This window comes from Moschus berezovskii, chromosome 9, assembly GCF_049115385.1.
Source record: "Moschus berezovskii isolate FMDL1 chromosome 9, NW_MosBer_1.0, whole genome shotgun sequence".
NCBI lineage: Eukaryota > Metazoa > Chordata > Mammalia > Artiodactyla > Moschidae > Moschus > Moschus berezovskii.
In genome coordinates, this window is record NC_142468.1 from 104,865,496 (window position 1) to 104,882,991 (window position 17,496).

A 17,496-nucleotide genomic window follows, 5' to 3' on the forward strand; every position below is an offset into this window, starting at 1 on the left:
AATATTACTTAACCATAAAAAATAATGAAATCCTGCCATTTGCTACAACATTGATGGACTGGAGGGTATTATGCTCAGTCTAATAAGTCAGACAGAGAGAGACAAATACTGTATGTTATCACCTATATGTGGAATCTAAAAACAAGCAAATGAATATAACAAAACAGAAACAGACTCACAGATACAGAGAACAAACTAGTGGTTACCAGTAGAGAGAGAAGGAAGGGCAGACAGGCACAACAGGAGATTAAGAGATACCAACAATTATGTATTAAATAAGCTTCAAAGACATATTGCAGAACGTAGGCAACTATAGTTGCTATTTTACAATAACTTTAAATTGAGCATTATCTATAAAAATATTGAATTACTGCTTTGTGTAGCTAAAATAATATAAAACTGCATATCAACTATACTTTAATAATAAAAATAATAATTTTTTAAGTTTGGGAAAAAAGAAACTGCTGAAACTCATACTTGGCAACAATAAATAAGGATAAATTTTGGTACAATTTTTATTGATAATAATATATTACCAACATTATAATAAAATATTTATTGAGTGCCAAGCACTGTTACAAATGTTTTCATATATTAACTCACTCAATCTCAAACACTCTTTAATGGGGATATGATTTAACTTCGTCTTCTCCAGTTAAAATTAGGAAAACAGATAAATAACTAGTCACTCAATCAGTAAATAATAGAAAAGACTTTGAATTTTAAGAAATTCTCCTCTGGAAATATTTATTTTAGATCTAGTAACATTTATTACTTTTAAGTATAGTTTTCCTTGACTCTTTACAACAGTCCTAAAAAGTTAGGACTGTTTAGCTCACCAAAGTGTCCCATTCAGGAGTTATTTCTAAAGTTTACCCATAATTTTCTTCAGAGCAACCTTCATCTCCTCATTCCTGACGCTGCAGATCAGAGGATTTAAAAGTGGAGTTGCACTTGAGCACAACATGGTCAGGAACTTCTGCAGCCCCGGCTGACCGGCTCCCCTGGGCTTACACACAGCATTGAGACTGAGCCGTGAGAAGGAACAGAGCTGTCAGGTGGGAGGTGCATGTGGAGAAGCTCTTCTCCCATGTGAGCCTTTGGGGACCTGAGCCACAGCTCGAAGTCCCAGAGTGCAGGACACAAGAGTGCGGAACCAAGTGACGAATGTGATCCCAGCACTGAAAGTGCTGCAAGTCAGAGCTGTCCTGGGGACAGGGACACATGATATGGCCAGCATCGCCCCAAGATCACAGAGGGAGTGATCAATGACATTTGAACCACAGAACGGAACTTGGGAGATAAGAGCAGCAGGTGTAACTAACCATAAGAATCCACCCACCCAGGAAGCAGACACAAGGGTTCCACAGACTTTCCTGGTCATTATGGTTGGGTAGTGCAATGGACGGCAGATGGCAACATATCTGTCAAATGCCATAAGGGCCAGGAAGAAGAGTTCTGTGGCACAAAGAGAGAGGAAGATGTGGAACTGTAGGATACAGCCATGATAGGAGATGGTCTTGGTCTTGGATAGGAAGTTGAACAACATGCTGGGCACATTGGAATGGATGTAGCAGATCTCCAGGAATGAGAAGTTGGCCAATAAAATATACATGGGAGTGTGGCGTTGCTGGTCCCACCACACAGCACAGATAATAGCACTGCTGCCCAACAAGGTCAAGAGGTAGATGATGGAGAATAAAACAAAAAGGAGAATCTCTATTTCTTGGCTACACAAGAAACCCAGCAGGATGAATTCATGAAAGGGAGCAGTGACACTCTTGTTATGCAAAACATGCATTTTCCTCTAACCTGTAATGTGCACAGACATAAACAGAAGTGCATGTTAAGGGTCTGTTTTATTCAGTTTTTCATGCCTCAATTTCTCATTGGAAGTAAGTGGCATTATAAGTAGAGAATAAACTGGAATATCAGTATTTAGTCAATATGAATAATTTTTCTCAAAATAACATTGATATAAAACAGAATAGCACCATTGATAATATTACTTAAATATTACTTCACTTTAAATAGTTCTTCTAGAACATTTTCTTCCAATTTTAGCCTGTAAGAAAAATAGAGATAGAAATGAATCATTAAACACCTTAACTGGCCACCTTTGTTTAACTCAAGTAGCACTAATAAGCTTCAGAAATGTAGTCATTAAATGTCACTGCTACCATTAAGCTGGACGTGGATTATCTATCGTTTTGATAATCACTACAAGGTCCATAAGCTCTCCTCCCTATTTAACTAAAATACTATAGACTCTTGGTAAATCAAATAAATACACTAATTTATTTATGCTTCCATTTTTAAAAAACTTACATTCCCAATTGATTATGTGAAAAATACACCTTGCTTTAAAAATTACTGTTATGTTATATAAGTACGGACTTCCATGATAGCTCAGTTGTTAACAAATCTGCCTGTAATGCAGGAGACCCCGGTTCAATTCCTGGATCAGGAAGATCCTCTGGAGAAGGTTTAGGCTATCCACTCCAGTATTCTGGCCTGGAGAGTTCCATGGACTACAGTCCATGGGGTCACAAAGAGTCGGACACGACTGAGCAACTTTCACTTTCACTTATATGGGTATAATAGCCAGAGAAGTTTGAACCTAGAGGTTTTTCAGAAGCTATGAATTGACAACAAAGAAAGCAAAATATGGAGGTTACACTACTAAGTTAGAGGCTGTGCTGTGCTTAATCGGTCAGTTATGTCCAACTCTTTGCAACCCCATGGACTGCAGCCTAACAGGCTCCTCTGTCCTTAGGGATTCTCCAGGCAAGAACACTGGAGGGGATTGCCATGCCCTCCTCCAGGGGATCTTCCCAACCCAGGGATTGAACCCAGGTCTCCTGCATTGCACTGTTTCTTTACCGACTGAGCCACCAGGGAAGCACAGGGATATAAAATGAAAGAGAGCTCATAAATAACCGGAGGTTAATTCAACAATTCCCAGTCTAAATTAAGGAATATAGCATGTGCTTTAAAATATTTAAATTGTTTTAATTTAATTCCAATTATCCTCTGTGGAGTGCCCTTCATTCACATTTGCTATGCACTTTCAGTTCCATTTGCAAAATTTGCTAGTCTACTATTTTTAAAAATCATATCATATACTTTAGCTTTTAGTTAGAATAGATTTTCAATCCACTTATTTTTCTTTCCTTATTAATTTATACTATTTTCCCTCAATTTTCATTTTAAATATATAGGGTTTAGTTTAAAAATAATAATAATAAATAAAGGAAGGGCTCAACATTTTAATGCTTCCGAAGTGCAAAGTCAAAGTGACTGTTTAAGAAGGCAATGTAAGTTGTATCACAGTTTAATTTTAAAAAAAGAATAAAGAATCAGAATTCAAGAGGGCTATAATGAAGTCCTGGATCTTTCAAAAACAGTATTTATAACCTGGGACAAGTGACTCTCTCTCTCTCTCTGCTTCAATATCTGCATCTGCAAAATCAGAGTAATATCTAGGTTGCTTCCATGTATTATTGTAAATAGTGTTGCGATGAACACTGGGGTACATATGTCTTTTTCAGTTGCGGTTTCCTCAGAGTATATGCTCAGTGGTGGGACTCTTGGGTCTTACGGTAGTTATTTTTATTCCTAGTTATTTAAAGAATCTCCATACTATTCTCCATGTATCAAATTACATTCCCATTAACAATGCAAGAGAGTTCCCTTTTCTTCACACTCTCTCCAGGATTTAATGTTTGTAGATTTTTTGATGATGGTCAATCTGACTGCGGTTAGGTGATACCTCATTGTAGTTTTCATGTGCATTTCTCTATTAATAAGTGATGTTGAACATCTTTTCATATGTGTATTAGCCATCTGTATATCTTCTTTGGAGAAATGTCTGTTTAGGTCTTCTGCTCACTTTTTGATTGGGTTGTTTGTTTTTCTGGTATTGAACTGCATGAGCTGCTTTGTATATTTTGGAGGTTAATCCTACATATACAATGGACTATTCAGTTCAGTCACTCAGTTGTTTCCGACTCTTTGTGACCCCATGAATTATAGCATGCCAGGCCTCCCTGTCCATCACCAACTCCCGGAGTTCACTTAAACTCACGTCCATCAAGTTGGTGATGCCATCCAGCCATCTCCTCTCTGTCGTCCCCTTCTCCTCCTGCCCCCAATCCCTCCCAGCATCAGAGTCTTTTCCAGTGAGTCAGCTCTTCCCATGAGGTGGTCAAAGTATTGGAGCTTCAGCTTCAGCATCAGTCATTCCAATGAACACCCAGGACTGATCTCCTTTAGAATGGACTGATTGGATCTCCTTGCAGTCCAAGGGACTCCCAAGAGTCTTCTCCAACACCACAGTCCAAAAGCATCAATTCTTCGGCAATCAGCTTTCTTCACAGTCCAACTCTCACATCCATACATGACCACCAGAAAAACCAAGGCCTTGACTAGATGGACATTGGTTGGCAAAGTAATGTCTCTGCTTTTTAATATGCTATCTAGGTTGGTCATAACTCTCCTTCCAGGAATAAGCGTCTTTTAATTTCATGGCTGCAGTCAGCATCTGCAGTGATTTTGGAGCCCAAAAAAATAAAGTCTGACACTGTTTCCACTGTTTTGCCATCTATTTCCCATGAAGTGATGGGACCAGATGCCATGATCTAAGTTTTCTGAATGTTGAGCTTTAAGCCAACTTTTTCACTCTCCTCTTTCACTTTCATCAAGAGGCTTTTGAGTTCCTCTTCACTTTCTGCCATAAGGGTGGTGTCATCTGCCTATCTGAGGTTATTAATATTCCTCCCAGAAAACTTGATTCCAGCTTGTGCTTCTTCCAGCCCAGCGTTCCTCATGATGTACTCTGCAAATAAGTTAAATAAGCAAGGTGACAATATACATCCTTGACGTACTCCTTTTCCTATGTGGAACCAGTCTGTTGTTCCATGGTCAATTCTAACCGTTGCTTCCTGACCTGCATACAGGTTTCTCAAGAGGCAGGTCAGGTGGTCGGGTACTCCTATCTCTTTCAGAATTTTCCACAGTTTGTTGTGATCCACACAGTCAAAGGCTTTGGCATAATCAATGAAGCAGAAATAGATGTTTTTCTGGAACTCTCTTGCTTTTTCCATGATCCAGCGGATGTTGGCAATTTGATCTCTGCTGCCTCTGCCTTTTCTAAAACCAGCTTGAACATCACGTGAACGTGACGTTCACGGTTCACGTATTGCTGAAGCCTGGCTTGGAGAATTTTGAGCATGACTTTACTAGCATGTGAGATGAGTGAAACTGTGCGGTAGTTTGAGCACTCTTTGGCATTGCCTTTCTTTGGGATTGGAATGAAGACTGACCTTTTCCAGTCCTGTGGCCACTGCTGAGTTTTCCAAATTTGCTGGCATATTGAGTGCAGCACTTTCACAGCATCATCTTTCAGGTGTTGAAATAGCTCAACTGGAATTCCATCACCTCCACTAGCTTTGTTCATAGTGATGCTCTCTAAGGCCCACTTGACTTCACATTCCAAGATGTCTGGCTCTAGGTCAGTGATCACACCATCGTGATTATGGTCGTGAATATCTTTTTTGTACAGTTCTTCTGTGTATTCTTGCCACCTCTTCTTAATATCTTCTGCTTCTGTTAGGTCCATACCATTTCTGTCCTTTATCGAACCCATCTTGGCATGAAATGTTCCCTTGGTATCTCTAATTTTCTTGAAGAGATCTCTTGTCTTTCCTATTCTGTTGTTTTCCTCTAATTCTTTGCATTGATCACTGAGGAAGGCTTTCTTATCTCTCCTTGCTATTCTTTGGAACTCTGCATTCAGATGCCTATCTTTCCTTTTCTCCTTTGCTTTTCGCTTCTCTTCTTTTCACAGCTATTTGTAAGACCTCCTCAGACAGCCATTTTGCCTTTTTGCATTTCTTTTCCATGGGGATGGTCTTGGTCCCTGTCTCCTGTACAATGTCACGAACCTCCGTCCATAGTTCACCAGGCACTCTATCTATCAGATCTAGTCCCTTAAATCTATTTCTCACTTCCACTGTATAATCATAAGGGATTTGATTGAGGTCGTATCTGAATGGTCTAGTGGTTTTCCCTATTTTCTTCAATTTAAGTCTGAATTTGGCAATAAGGAGTTCATGATCTGAGCCATAGTCAGCTCCTGGTCTTGCTTTTACTAACTGTATAGAGCTTCTCCATCTTTGGGTGCAGAGAATATAATCAATCTGATTTCGGTGTTGACCATCTGGTGATGTCCATGTGTAGAGTCTTCTCTTGTGTTGTTGAAAGAGGGTGTTTGCTATGACCAGTGCGTTCTCTTGGCAAAACTCTATTAGCCTTTGCCCTGCTTCATTCCACGCTCCAAGGCCAAATTAGCCTGTTACTCCAGGTGTTTCTTGACTTCCTACTTTTGCATTCCAGTCCCTTACAATGACGCGATGCTGGCTCTGAGCGTGCAGACAATGGACTATTCAGTTCAGTTCAGTTTGGTTCAGTCACTCAGTTGTGTCCGACTCTTAATCACAGCACACCAGGCCTCCCTGTCCATCACCAACTCCCGGAGTTCACTCAAACTCATGTCCATCGAGTCGGTGATGCCATCCAGCCATCTCATTCTCTGTTGTCCCCTCTCCTCCTGCCCCCAATCCCTCCCAGCATCAGAGTCTTTTCCAGTAAGTCAACTCTTCGCATGAGGTGGCCAAAGTATTACTTAGCCATAAATTGCATTTGAGTCAATTCTAATGAAGTGGGTGAACCTAGAGCCTATTATACAGAGTGAAGTAAATCATAAAGCAAATATCATATATTGATGGATGTATATGGAATTAGAAAGATGGTACTGATGAACCTATTTTCAGGGCAGCAATGGAGACACAGACATAGAGAACAGACTTATGAACACAACGGGTGAAGGAGACGGTAGGACAAATTGAGAGAGTAGCACTGAAACATGCACATTACCATATGTATAATAGATAGCCAGTGGGAATTTGTTGTATGACACAGGGAGCTCAAACCTGGTGCTCTGTGACAACCTAGAGGGGGTGGGATGGGGTGGTAGGTGGGAGGAAATTTCAGGAGGGAGGGGACATATGTCCCCTATGGCTGATTCATGTTGATATATGGGAGAAACTAGCACAATATTGAAAATTTATCCTCCAAGTAAAAATAAATAAATTTTTAAAAATCAGAATAACAATATCTACCATGGAAATTAATGAAACATTAAATGTAACATATTCTTAAAGCACCTAGCCTAGAGTAAATAAATGTTTAGTGTGAGCTCCACTTATTGCCCTAGTTATCATAAGCAAAACATGAGCCCATTGATCTGATTCTTCCTTTAAAAGTATCTGTTTGAACCTAAAATATAGCTTCCATACACATTCTTATCTCTGAGTATTCAATCTAACAAATTATATGAGTTCAATGCACTTCTATGGTGTTAACTTATAATGGAAAAAATGTCTTAAAATCCCATCATATATAACTCAGAATGAATCTCTCAAAAATATACTCGAATTCCCAAATAGCGCATGAAATTTGCTCACTGAAATAATCACTTTAATAATTCCTTACCTTTTGAATTAAACCCCTTTTGATAATTATCTATACAATGCTTCTGTTTCTCTGATCCGCAACCTATTGGTCATTATTCTTCTTTTAGTACCTTCCACAAAGCGGTTCAGCTACAGATTTGTTAAACAGACATTTATGGGTTGCTTGAAAAAAACCACTATGAGGAAAATTTCCATTTTAGTTAAAGTTTAGAAGTCCAGGCATAACTTTATCCTTTACTGCCTTGTATATGTTAAAGCTAGGAGAGTAGAACTGGAGTTGCATCCCTTTAGTCTGGATTGATAAAGCTTTTTTCACCCAGAGAACAGCTTCAAATTATCCAGGTTTTTAAAATATTTGATAGTTAAAGAAAGACAGAGTATTCAGGAATTCTGTTCCCTCCTCTGCCTGCTATAGGATTCTTCCTTCATTCCCTCTTGTCTTCCCTCCCTTTCCCAATCTAGAATGAGTAAGAGCTAGTAACATGGACCACCCTCCTCTCCTCCAACCCGAACCTTTTCATCTTTTTCAGCATTCACTTGAATGAGCACTTTTAATAAAGGTGACAATAGACAGGACATGGTGCTACAATAATACAATACTGATCACTGAGGTGATTGTGGCCTGGATATGATTACAAGTAAAAACAGCAAGGTGATTTGGAAAGGGTGGGAAGCACTTGGAATGATGGAAAGAATTTGGAGGGGATCTATGGCATAGAAAGTAATCATGTGGAAATTCTACTACTAGGAGAATAATTATACAATCAGAGGAGATATTAAATAATGAGATCTTTCAAGGAGTTATTCACAATGCAAATGACTAAAACTGGTTTAGGAATTTTTAAGACAATAAAACCTGAAGTCTGAGACATTTGAAAAATTTTTCCATAGTGGATTTCCCTGTATGTTAGGATTATTTCAAAGAGAAATGCTCATTTTCACGGTAATTTTATCAAAGAAAAAAACCCTAGGGCCTTGCCCCATCTGGCCACCTTGCACTGATAAAATACCACGCACTGAAATTCTCAATTAACTGACCACCTCAAGACATCTATTCATTCATTTAATACATAAATAATATCAATCTGTTGTGTGGAAGACAGAATAAAAGGAGGGATTCATTCACACTCACTCTGATGAGGTATGTCCAACCTCCACTAGAATTCAAGGGTCCTGTCTGCAGAAGAAGGCATACATTCCTAGCATTCAATCACTTCTGGCTTTGACAGGATTATTATTTAAGGAAAATCCATCTCTTTTTTCTCCCCTCCCCTTAATGTGTTTTCTTTTTCCTGAGGACCCACACAAAAGAAACACTGGGAGATGTCCTGATTGCCCTCTAGGATACACAAAAATTTTTTTTAATGAGTCTTGAAAAGAAAGCAATTTGGATGCACAATCTCTGACTTACTGGAAGTATATTCCTGTGACATCTCAGACTTGTTGAGGAATATTCTGATCCTAAAAAAGCTTCACTTTATCCATAGTAAAGTTCTTCTGAGAACAACTGCTCTAGATGAGAATGGATACAGTTTGGTCAGATCAATTTCCCTGTGAGCATCACAAACTTGAAAGTAACTTGTTTTTTAACTGTTATCACAACAGATAAATTATAAATACATGAACAATGGAAAGGGGTCACATATTCCATAACCAGCACCCCTTCTTCTTTCTTCCTTTTTCTGATCTTTTGGTGACTGGCATCTGATTGTTGATTTTTAGGGTAAAAGAATATCATGGTACCACAGCTGTTCAATTATTTTTGGCTTCTTAATAAAGACTGATGTATCAATATAAGATAATGATGAAGGAAATTGAAGAAGGCACAAGTAAATGGAAAAATATTCCATGGGTCCATGTTCATGGATCAGAAGTAATATTGTTGAAATGTTCATACTCACCAAAGCAATCTATTCAACCAAGGCATGTGTGCTCAGTCATGTCTGACTCTTTGCAGCCCCATAGACCATAGGCTCCTCTGTCCATGGGATCATCCAGACAAGAATACTGGAATGGGTTGCCATTGCCTTCTCCAGGGGATCTTCCTGACACAGAGATCAAACCTGCATCTTCTGTTTCTTCTGCTTTGGCAGGTAGGTTCTTTACCACTGAGCCACTTGGGAGGCCAATTTGCAGACTCAATGAAATCTCTCAAAATTCCAATGGTACTTTTCACAGAAATAGAAAAATCAATTCTAAAACTTGTATGGAACCACAAAAGGCACCAAAGCAATCTTAAGAAGGAAGAACACTGCTGGAGGCATCAAACTTCCTGATTTGAAACTATATTGCAAAGCTATAGTAATCAAAAGAGTATAATATTGGCATTAAAAACAAACACATTGACCAACAGAACAGCATGGAGAATCCAGAAATAAATCCATGAGTGAGTGAGTGAGTGAGTGAGTGAGTGAAGTCACTCAGTTGTGTCCAACTCTTTGCAACCCCATGGACTGTAGCCCACCAGGCTCCTCCATCCATGGGATTCTCCAGGTAAGAATACTGGAGTGGGTTGCCATTTAATATTTGACAAGGGAGTCAAGAATGCTCAGTGGAAAAAAGGCAATCTCTTCAACAAAAATTTGAGAAAATTGGATAGTCACATATAAAAGAATGAAACTAGACCCCTATCCTACACTTATCACAAAGATTAACTAAAAATGGATTGAATATTTAAACATAAGTCCTGAAGCCATAAAAACCCTAGAAGAAAACAAAAGCTTCTTGACATGGATCTTGGCAATGACTTTTCAGCTATGACACCTAAAGTATAAGCAACAAAATCAAAGACAAACATGAGGTATGATATCAGACTTAAAAGTTTCTGCACAACAAAAGTAGCAATCAACAAAATGAAAAGACAACCTATGGAATGGGAAAAAATATTTGCAAACCATGTATCTGATAGTGAGTGAAAGTTGCTCAGTCGTGTCCAATTCTTTGCGACCCGATGGACTATACAGTCCATGGAATTCTCCAGGCCAGAATACTGGATTGGGTAGCATTTCCCTTCTCCAGGGGATCTTCCCAACCCAGGTCTTCTGCAATGCGGATGGATTCTTTACCAGCTGAGCCACACGGAAGCCCAAGAATACTGGAGTGGATAGCCTATCCCTTCTCCAGCAGATCTTGCTGACCCAGAAATTGAACTGGGGTCTCCATAAGGGGTTAATATCCAAAATGTATAAAGAACTCATGAACTCAAGAGGAAAAAACAAACAATCCAATTAAAAACTGGACAAAGAAGCTGAATAGGCATTTTCCCAAAGATTTATGAATGGCCAACAGGTACATGAAAAGTTACTCAAAATCACTAATCATAGAGAAATATAAATCAAAACCACAATGAGATATCACCTCACACCTGTTAGAATGGCTAGCATCAAAAAAGACAAGAGATAACAATTGCTTATCAAGGATGTAGAAAAAGGGACCTTTGTCTACTCTTGGTAAGAGTGTAAATTGGTATGCCATTATGGAAAACAGTATGAAGGTTACTCAAAAAGTTAAAAATAGAACTACCATCTAATCTAGCAAGTCTACTTCTGAGAATATATCTAATCTAACAAGTCTACTTCTGAGAATTATATATATATATATTTGACATTGTAATTTTCCTTTAAGTAGTCTACTCTAGGGACATGTTCTAATATTAAACAAAAATTTAAGCCCAGTGATTTTTATTGCATTATTTTAAGACCAGAACATTTTAAATAGCCTAAAAACCCTAGGGAAATGATATTAAAACAACACTCAGTGTTATGCAGCTTTAATAGTATTTAAGAGAGTTTTAGTTACATGGAAAAATGCAGGCTATAAATGTAAGCAGAATACTAAGTGCTGTATGACCTCATATGTATAAATTTTTACAACAAAAAAGACCAGAGGGAATAAGCCAAGTTTTAACTTGAATTATCTGTGCTTGAAAAAATTGTGAGTAATTTTTTAGCTCCCTGAATTTTTCTGACTCTTCCAAATTTTTGTTTAAACACAAGTTACCTTGATAATCAGAATTTTAAAAAATTGCAACAGTGATACCCAGCACACAGGGTGTTGTAAGGATTAAATAAAATGAGTTAAATATAAGAATTTGTCACAGTATCTAGCATAAGATATCAATAGCAATTGTTTCCCATCTTTGACAGGTAAAGATGGAAGGTAAATAGTTTACTATTTAAGAACTCAGGCTTCACTCTCAGAGAGAACTGAATTCAGATATTGTCATCCCCATTTATTAAATGTTACAAATTATTTAATTAACATAAGCTTCAATAGCTTCCCTATAAGTAAAAATAATAGTACATCTAACCTATCAGATTGGGAAGGGATTAAATGAAATTACTCATAAATTTACTCATCTTACTGCCTGACATGTAACAAGTCTTCAGTAAATATTAACTGCTATATTTGTATGCCAAAGTACAAGGGTAGCTACAGGCATGGATAGGCTTTTGAACCCATGTAATGAATTAAAAAATAAAAAAATAACTGTCCCTTTAATCAAAGAAGCTCAAAATTATATGGCAAATGCATAGCATCAACTGATAGAGTGGAATCATTGGTCCATTATGAGAAAAGGAGTATCAGATGTTTGAAACAACCTTAACAAAAGATGAGTCCCTGGGGTAATGACCATCCCAGCTGAGGGAATCTCAGCAAAGAGCCCCTTTAGGGAAACTGGCTTTGGCCCAGCAACAGTTTCACTGGGGACAAGTGGAAAATTCAAGCTTTCATTCTTACTACTGCTGGATGGGGAGCAGGGGAAACACATCTTTTTCAACTTCCAAAAAACAGAAAAATATTTCCCCAAATGCTCTGGAAGTGAAAGCACAAGGGAGAGAACTCTGAGATCCAAGGGAAATGAAGAGCAGAGGAAAGGCTTATCTGCAGACACTGTTTCCTATTCTAGTAAGTGCCTGAATCAATTCCTTCAACAAAGGGCATATTCATGAACATGGGACAGAGAAAAATATGTGTTATATTTTGACAGTGGAAATGTGAGTTGGAGAAAGTATCTTTCTACCTGTCTGGTTGAAAAAGAAACCATTACATTCAATTTTATCAACTGTAAAGGTGAAAGAAAAGAAAAATAAGTATATTGCCTTTATTTAATCCTGTCTAATATCATCATGATTTTTTTGACTTTTATTCTAAACTACAATATTCTCCTTAAAATTTTGAAGAAAATTAAAACCCAAAATGGAAAATGGTATCATTTTCCTGTTTTTTTTTTTTCTTTCTTTCTCAAGGAAGAAAAGTATTACCTGATTGAGGATAAGGTATGCTTCCTTCAAATGGGAAAAGACTAATAACACGAATTCTCTCCAGAAGCTAATGGCTATCATTTCTCATGATGTTGCATTTGATTTTTTTAAACTTAACTTCTAATCCGTGTCCTAGGTTTATGAAATGGCATTGGCCACTTAAAGTAAAATACAGCCTTTAGGATGCCCCGCTGGCAATCTTCCCTTTCTCCTCAACCTTGGCACAGAGACTTACTTCATTGACTTTAAACCCAAGTAGCGGAGAAGGCAATGGCAAGCCACTCCAGTACTGTTGCCTAGAAAATCCCATGGATGGAGGAGCCTGGTAGGCTGCAGTCCGTGGGGTCGCTAAGGGTCGGACATGACTGAGCGACTTCACTTTCACTTTCCACTTTCACACATTGGAGAAGGAAATGGCAACCCACTCCAGTGTTCTTGCCTGGAGAATCCCAGGGACGGGGGAGCCTGGTGGGCTTCCGTCTATGGGGTCACACAGAGTCGGACACGACTGAAGTGACTAGCAGCAGCAGCAGCAGCAAGAAAGTGAGAAATTATATCCTGCATGGTATAAGTCACATATGACATAAATAATGGGCTTCCTAGCAACTTGTAACATTCCAGAAATAGCAAAGGTCACAAAAATTGGTTAGGGTAAGTGGAAGATTCAGAAAAGTGCCTTCAAGAATAATAATTTTTAATGTTTGTCTTTTAAGTTTATAAAAGTAATGTATGTTATTTATAGAAATTTTAAGAAACACAGACATGTATAACTAAGAAAAGTATGCAACCTATCATCTGATCTTGAAAAACTTACCACTATTAATTTCATTTTTTCCAGAAATTTTTTAATTTTACTCAGTATTATTTACTTTTTCTAAAGAAGTATATATAAAGAACTACATAAACTCTTGCTACACAAAGAACTCTATAAAGTATGGAGGACTTTATAAATTTTTACTACTCAAAGAATTAACATTACCTTATTACTTATTAGAAATTTAGAATCCCAAACCCCGTCCACTCCTTCTGAGTCAGAATCTGTATTTTAACATGATTCCTAAAAATTCTTATGCACTGTATGAATTTTTTCTACACCTCTAATTCTTATTTAATGGGTATAAATGCTTTAAAAGCTCTGAGTATTTCTAAATTGCCAGCCAGAAAAAACATGTACAAGTTAATATACTCTCCAACAGTTTTTCTAAGTGTCATTTCATTGCACCTTTATCAACTCTGGTATCATGATTATTCATTTTTGTTAATCTGAAAAATCAAAATTATGTATTTCATATTTAAATTAGTGACCTTTATCTGGAAATGTGGAGTTATAGATTTAACTACCACAATTTACACTGAAACTTATATTAACTTAAAGTGCCTCTTAATTTTACTGAAAACAGTATTGCACCATGAATGAATATAAATATATGTTCCAAAACACCCCTTGCTTAGTATACAAGAATGCAGTAGACACTAAGCAAACTTGTATTGAATTTTTAAATTCTTTAGTTTAGTGATTAGCTTATAAAGCTAAATTTAGGAGCTAAGCCTGAAAAGACTGTAGCTGGCACACTCAGTTTATGCTAACAAAGTGGCAGTTGATAGAAAATGAACTAAGGTTCATGATGGATAGCAATCAAAAAGTTAATGCTATTATTCTAAAATGTTTTAATAAAAATATGTTAAGAAATATTTTCCTTTATTATCCACATACTGAAACTATATAAGACTGTATTGTAGACAGTTCTTAAATTTTCCAGCAACAAAAATCTCAGGTCATCTTGTCATCTTAGAAGTAATTCTAAGAAAAAAAGAAATGAAGAGAGAGACAGAGACAGAGAAACAAGTGAAATAAAGTGATTAAAAGCAAGGGATGTTTTTCTATGAGAAATTTAGTGAGCTTTTCACTGAAGCTCACTAAACAAGAACGTCTTTCCATACCAGCCTATAGCGCTGTGGTCTCCTTGTTTGCAAGTTTATGAGATGAAAGAAAAAGACTAGGCCATCTGCTGCCCTCTGGAGAGAAAACATTAAGGACAATCAATCTAAATTAGAATATGGACAGCTCTAAGGATTGATCTCCTTTCAAAAGAAAGAAGAAAAATGTATAAAAGAGAATTGACAAGAAAATAAAGTAAAATAGCACTTAATAATTTTAAATAAACTTATATTTTCAGACCTAAGCAAATTATATCCCTGGGTACAGAAAGAATTTACAGATGTGATTTCAAAATCACTATTGGTGTCTCTGAAGAATGCTAAAGAAAGGAAGAAAATGTTTTAAAAACTGAAACTGAACAAGGGCATCAGTTTTAAAAGCTACTTTTAAAATTTTAAATAAGCCCTTTGTTTATTAATGCCAGATTTGTTTATTATGCCAGAAAGTTTTTCAGATACAAAGTCATTTTCACCATTTTTGTGCTGTTTATCTGTTTTGAGCTTAGCCATCTATTCCCAATTGTTTAGAATAATATGTGTTAACCTAGAAAAAGTTTTAAGTTCTCTAAAAAAGCAATTTTTAATGTTCTACATATTCTAACCAAACACACAGGTGAAAATCATGAGAAATTTTATCAGATTCACAGGGAATAAAAATACAAATGGAAGTTAATATTTGAAAGTCTTAAGATCTCATTCAATGAAACACTTTGTGAAATTCAGTAATTAACCTCCCTCACTTCAAAAACTCAATAACACAACCACTAAATGGGGCCACTCTTGTTTTAAGTTCTGTGAATAAAACTTTAAGGACTTTCGTATAATAAAAATTCAATAGAAGTCAAAAGTATAAAGTTACTGCCCAAAAAAGCCAAAGAATTTAAGCCTGCATGAGTTCCTAGAGCAAAAGAGATTATAATACCATTGCGCTCTGTGTCAGCAACACAGTATGAGGGGTAGCCTCACGTTCTCTCCTTTAAGGCACTTAGTTGATAACACTCTTTTGTTCAGTAAATCTGTCAATTCTAGTTTTTTACAATTAAATTGCCCATGTCAAAATTTGTATATTAATTTAGCATTAGCCAGACACCCTTATGGGGAAGAAAATGGCGACCCACTCCAGTGTTCTTGCCTGGAGAATCCCATGGACGGGGGAGCCTCGTGGGCTGCAGTCCATGGGGTCGCAAGGAGTCCGACACGACTGAGGCGACTTAGCATGCATGCAGATACCCATCTGTACTGTCTAGACCAATGTTCTCCAAAGTTCAGTGCACCAGGCAACCCAATGAGAGATGCAGAAAGGAAATATCTGAAATTCTACTTTTATTTTAATTCTAAAAAAACTTTTTTTTCAAAATCTTTACCAATATTTACTATATTTATTGACAGTGCTTTGTTGATAGTTTAAAAGCGAATAGTCATATATAGAGGAGTACACTCAACAACTGTATTGTTGGACTGCCCAATCAAAAATAGGAACTATTGATCTAGTCCCCTCCCTTATGCTCAGGAAAATATGCTCATCTCCTGGGGAGGAACCAGGAGACATAATTCTCTTTGTAAATGTAATTTCTGCTCCAATCCTCACAGAATGGACAGAAATGATGATGTCAAAGGTCAGAAATATTTCCCACGTTGTGAGTGAGTTCATCCTCTTGGGCTTCCCTTGCCGCTGGGAAATAGAGATCTTCCTCTTTTCCATATTCTTTATAACTTACATCATGACCCTCCTTGGAAATGTGGCAATCGTGTGCGCAGTGCGCTGGGACCACCGGCTCCACACCCCAATGTACTTCCTGCTGGCCAACTTCTCCTTCCTGGAGATCTGCTATGTCAACTCTGATGTGCCCAATATGCTGGCCAACTTCTTCTCCCAAACCAAAACCATCTCCTTTGCTCGGTGTCTCCTCCAGTTGTACTTCTTCTTCTCACTGGGCACAACAGAATGCTTATTTCTCTCCATCATGGCCTATGACCGTTTCCTGGCAATTTGCCGCCCTCTGCACTACCCCACCGTCATGACTACTAAGTTCTGTAGCAGCCTGGTCATCTTTTGCTGGGTGTACGGTTTCCTCTGGTTTCTGATCCCAGTGATACTTGTTACTCGGCTACCATTTTGTGGCCCAAATGTGATTGATGACTTTCTGTGTGACCTGGGTCCTCTGTTGGCCCTGGCTTCAGCATGTGTCCCAGTCCCAGGGACTGTTCTCATATGTGGTACCATGAGCTCCCTCCTTATCTTTGCCACCTTTTTCTACACTACTGGATCCTACACCCTGGTGCTGAGGGTTGTAATGCAGGTGCCTTCAGTGGCTGGCCGGAAGAAGGCCTTCTCCACCTGCTCTTCACACCTGGCTGTTGTGTTTCTGTTCTATAGTTCTGTCATGATGACATATGTGAGTCCAGGGTCAGGACAAGCAGAGGGCATGCAGAAGTTCACAACTTTGTTCTACTCAGTTTTGACCCCCTTTTTCAACCCCATGATCTATAGCCTCCGGAATAAAGAAATGAAAGATGCTCTGAAGAAAGTTGTAGGAGGTTCCTAAAACTGGGACTATGTAAATTAAAGTTGGAAAAATCATTGATCTCTGAAAAGGCTCACAATAATCACAACCACATGTAACACTTTCTATTGACATCTACCTCCAACCGAGCAGTGGTTCTCAACTAATTGACTCTGAAATAGGGGTATTAGGAGCAAGGCACGGGTATTTTGAAAAGTCCCACAGGATACTGTAATATACAGAAAGGGTTAAGAA

At 37.8% G+C, this 17,496-nt stretch overlaps 2 protein-coding genes and 2 pseudogenes across 3 annotated transcripts in view; 3 read left to right on the plus strand and 1 right to left on the minus strand.

The window, feature by feature from the left end:
• Positions 1 to 17,496, plus strand: part of LOC148776901 (olfactory receptor 11G2-like) — a 55,697-nt pseudogene that overhangs the window by 13,673 nt on the left and 24,528 nt on the right. The gene's annotated exons all lie outside the window — the stretch shown is intronic.
• LOC129562869 (olfactory receptor 11G2-like) overlaps positions 1 to 17,496 on the plus strand; it is a 107,454-nt gene that overhangs the window by 13,647 nt on the left and 76,311 nt on the right. The window lies entirely within an intron of this gene.
• LOC148776902 (olfactory receptor 11G2-like) lies at positions 866 to 1,801 on the minus strand (annotated as a pseudogene).
• On the plus strand, positions 16,339 to 17,284 carry LOC148776903 (olfactory receptor 11H6-like). Its single transcript, XM_088840413.1, has one exon. It carries the CDS (start codon positions 16,339 to 16,341, stop codon positions 17,281 to 17,283), a length of 945 nt encoding a protein of 314 aa, XP_088696539.1. The 3' UTR covers position 17,284.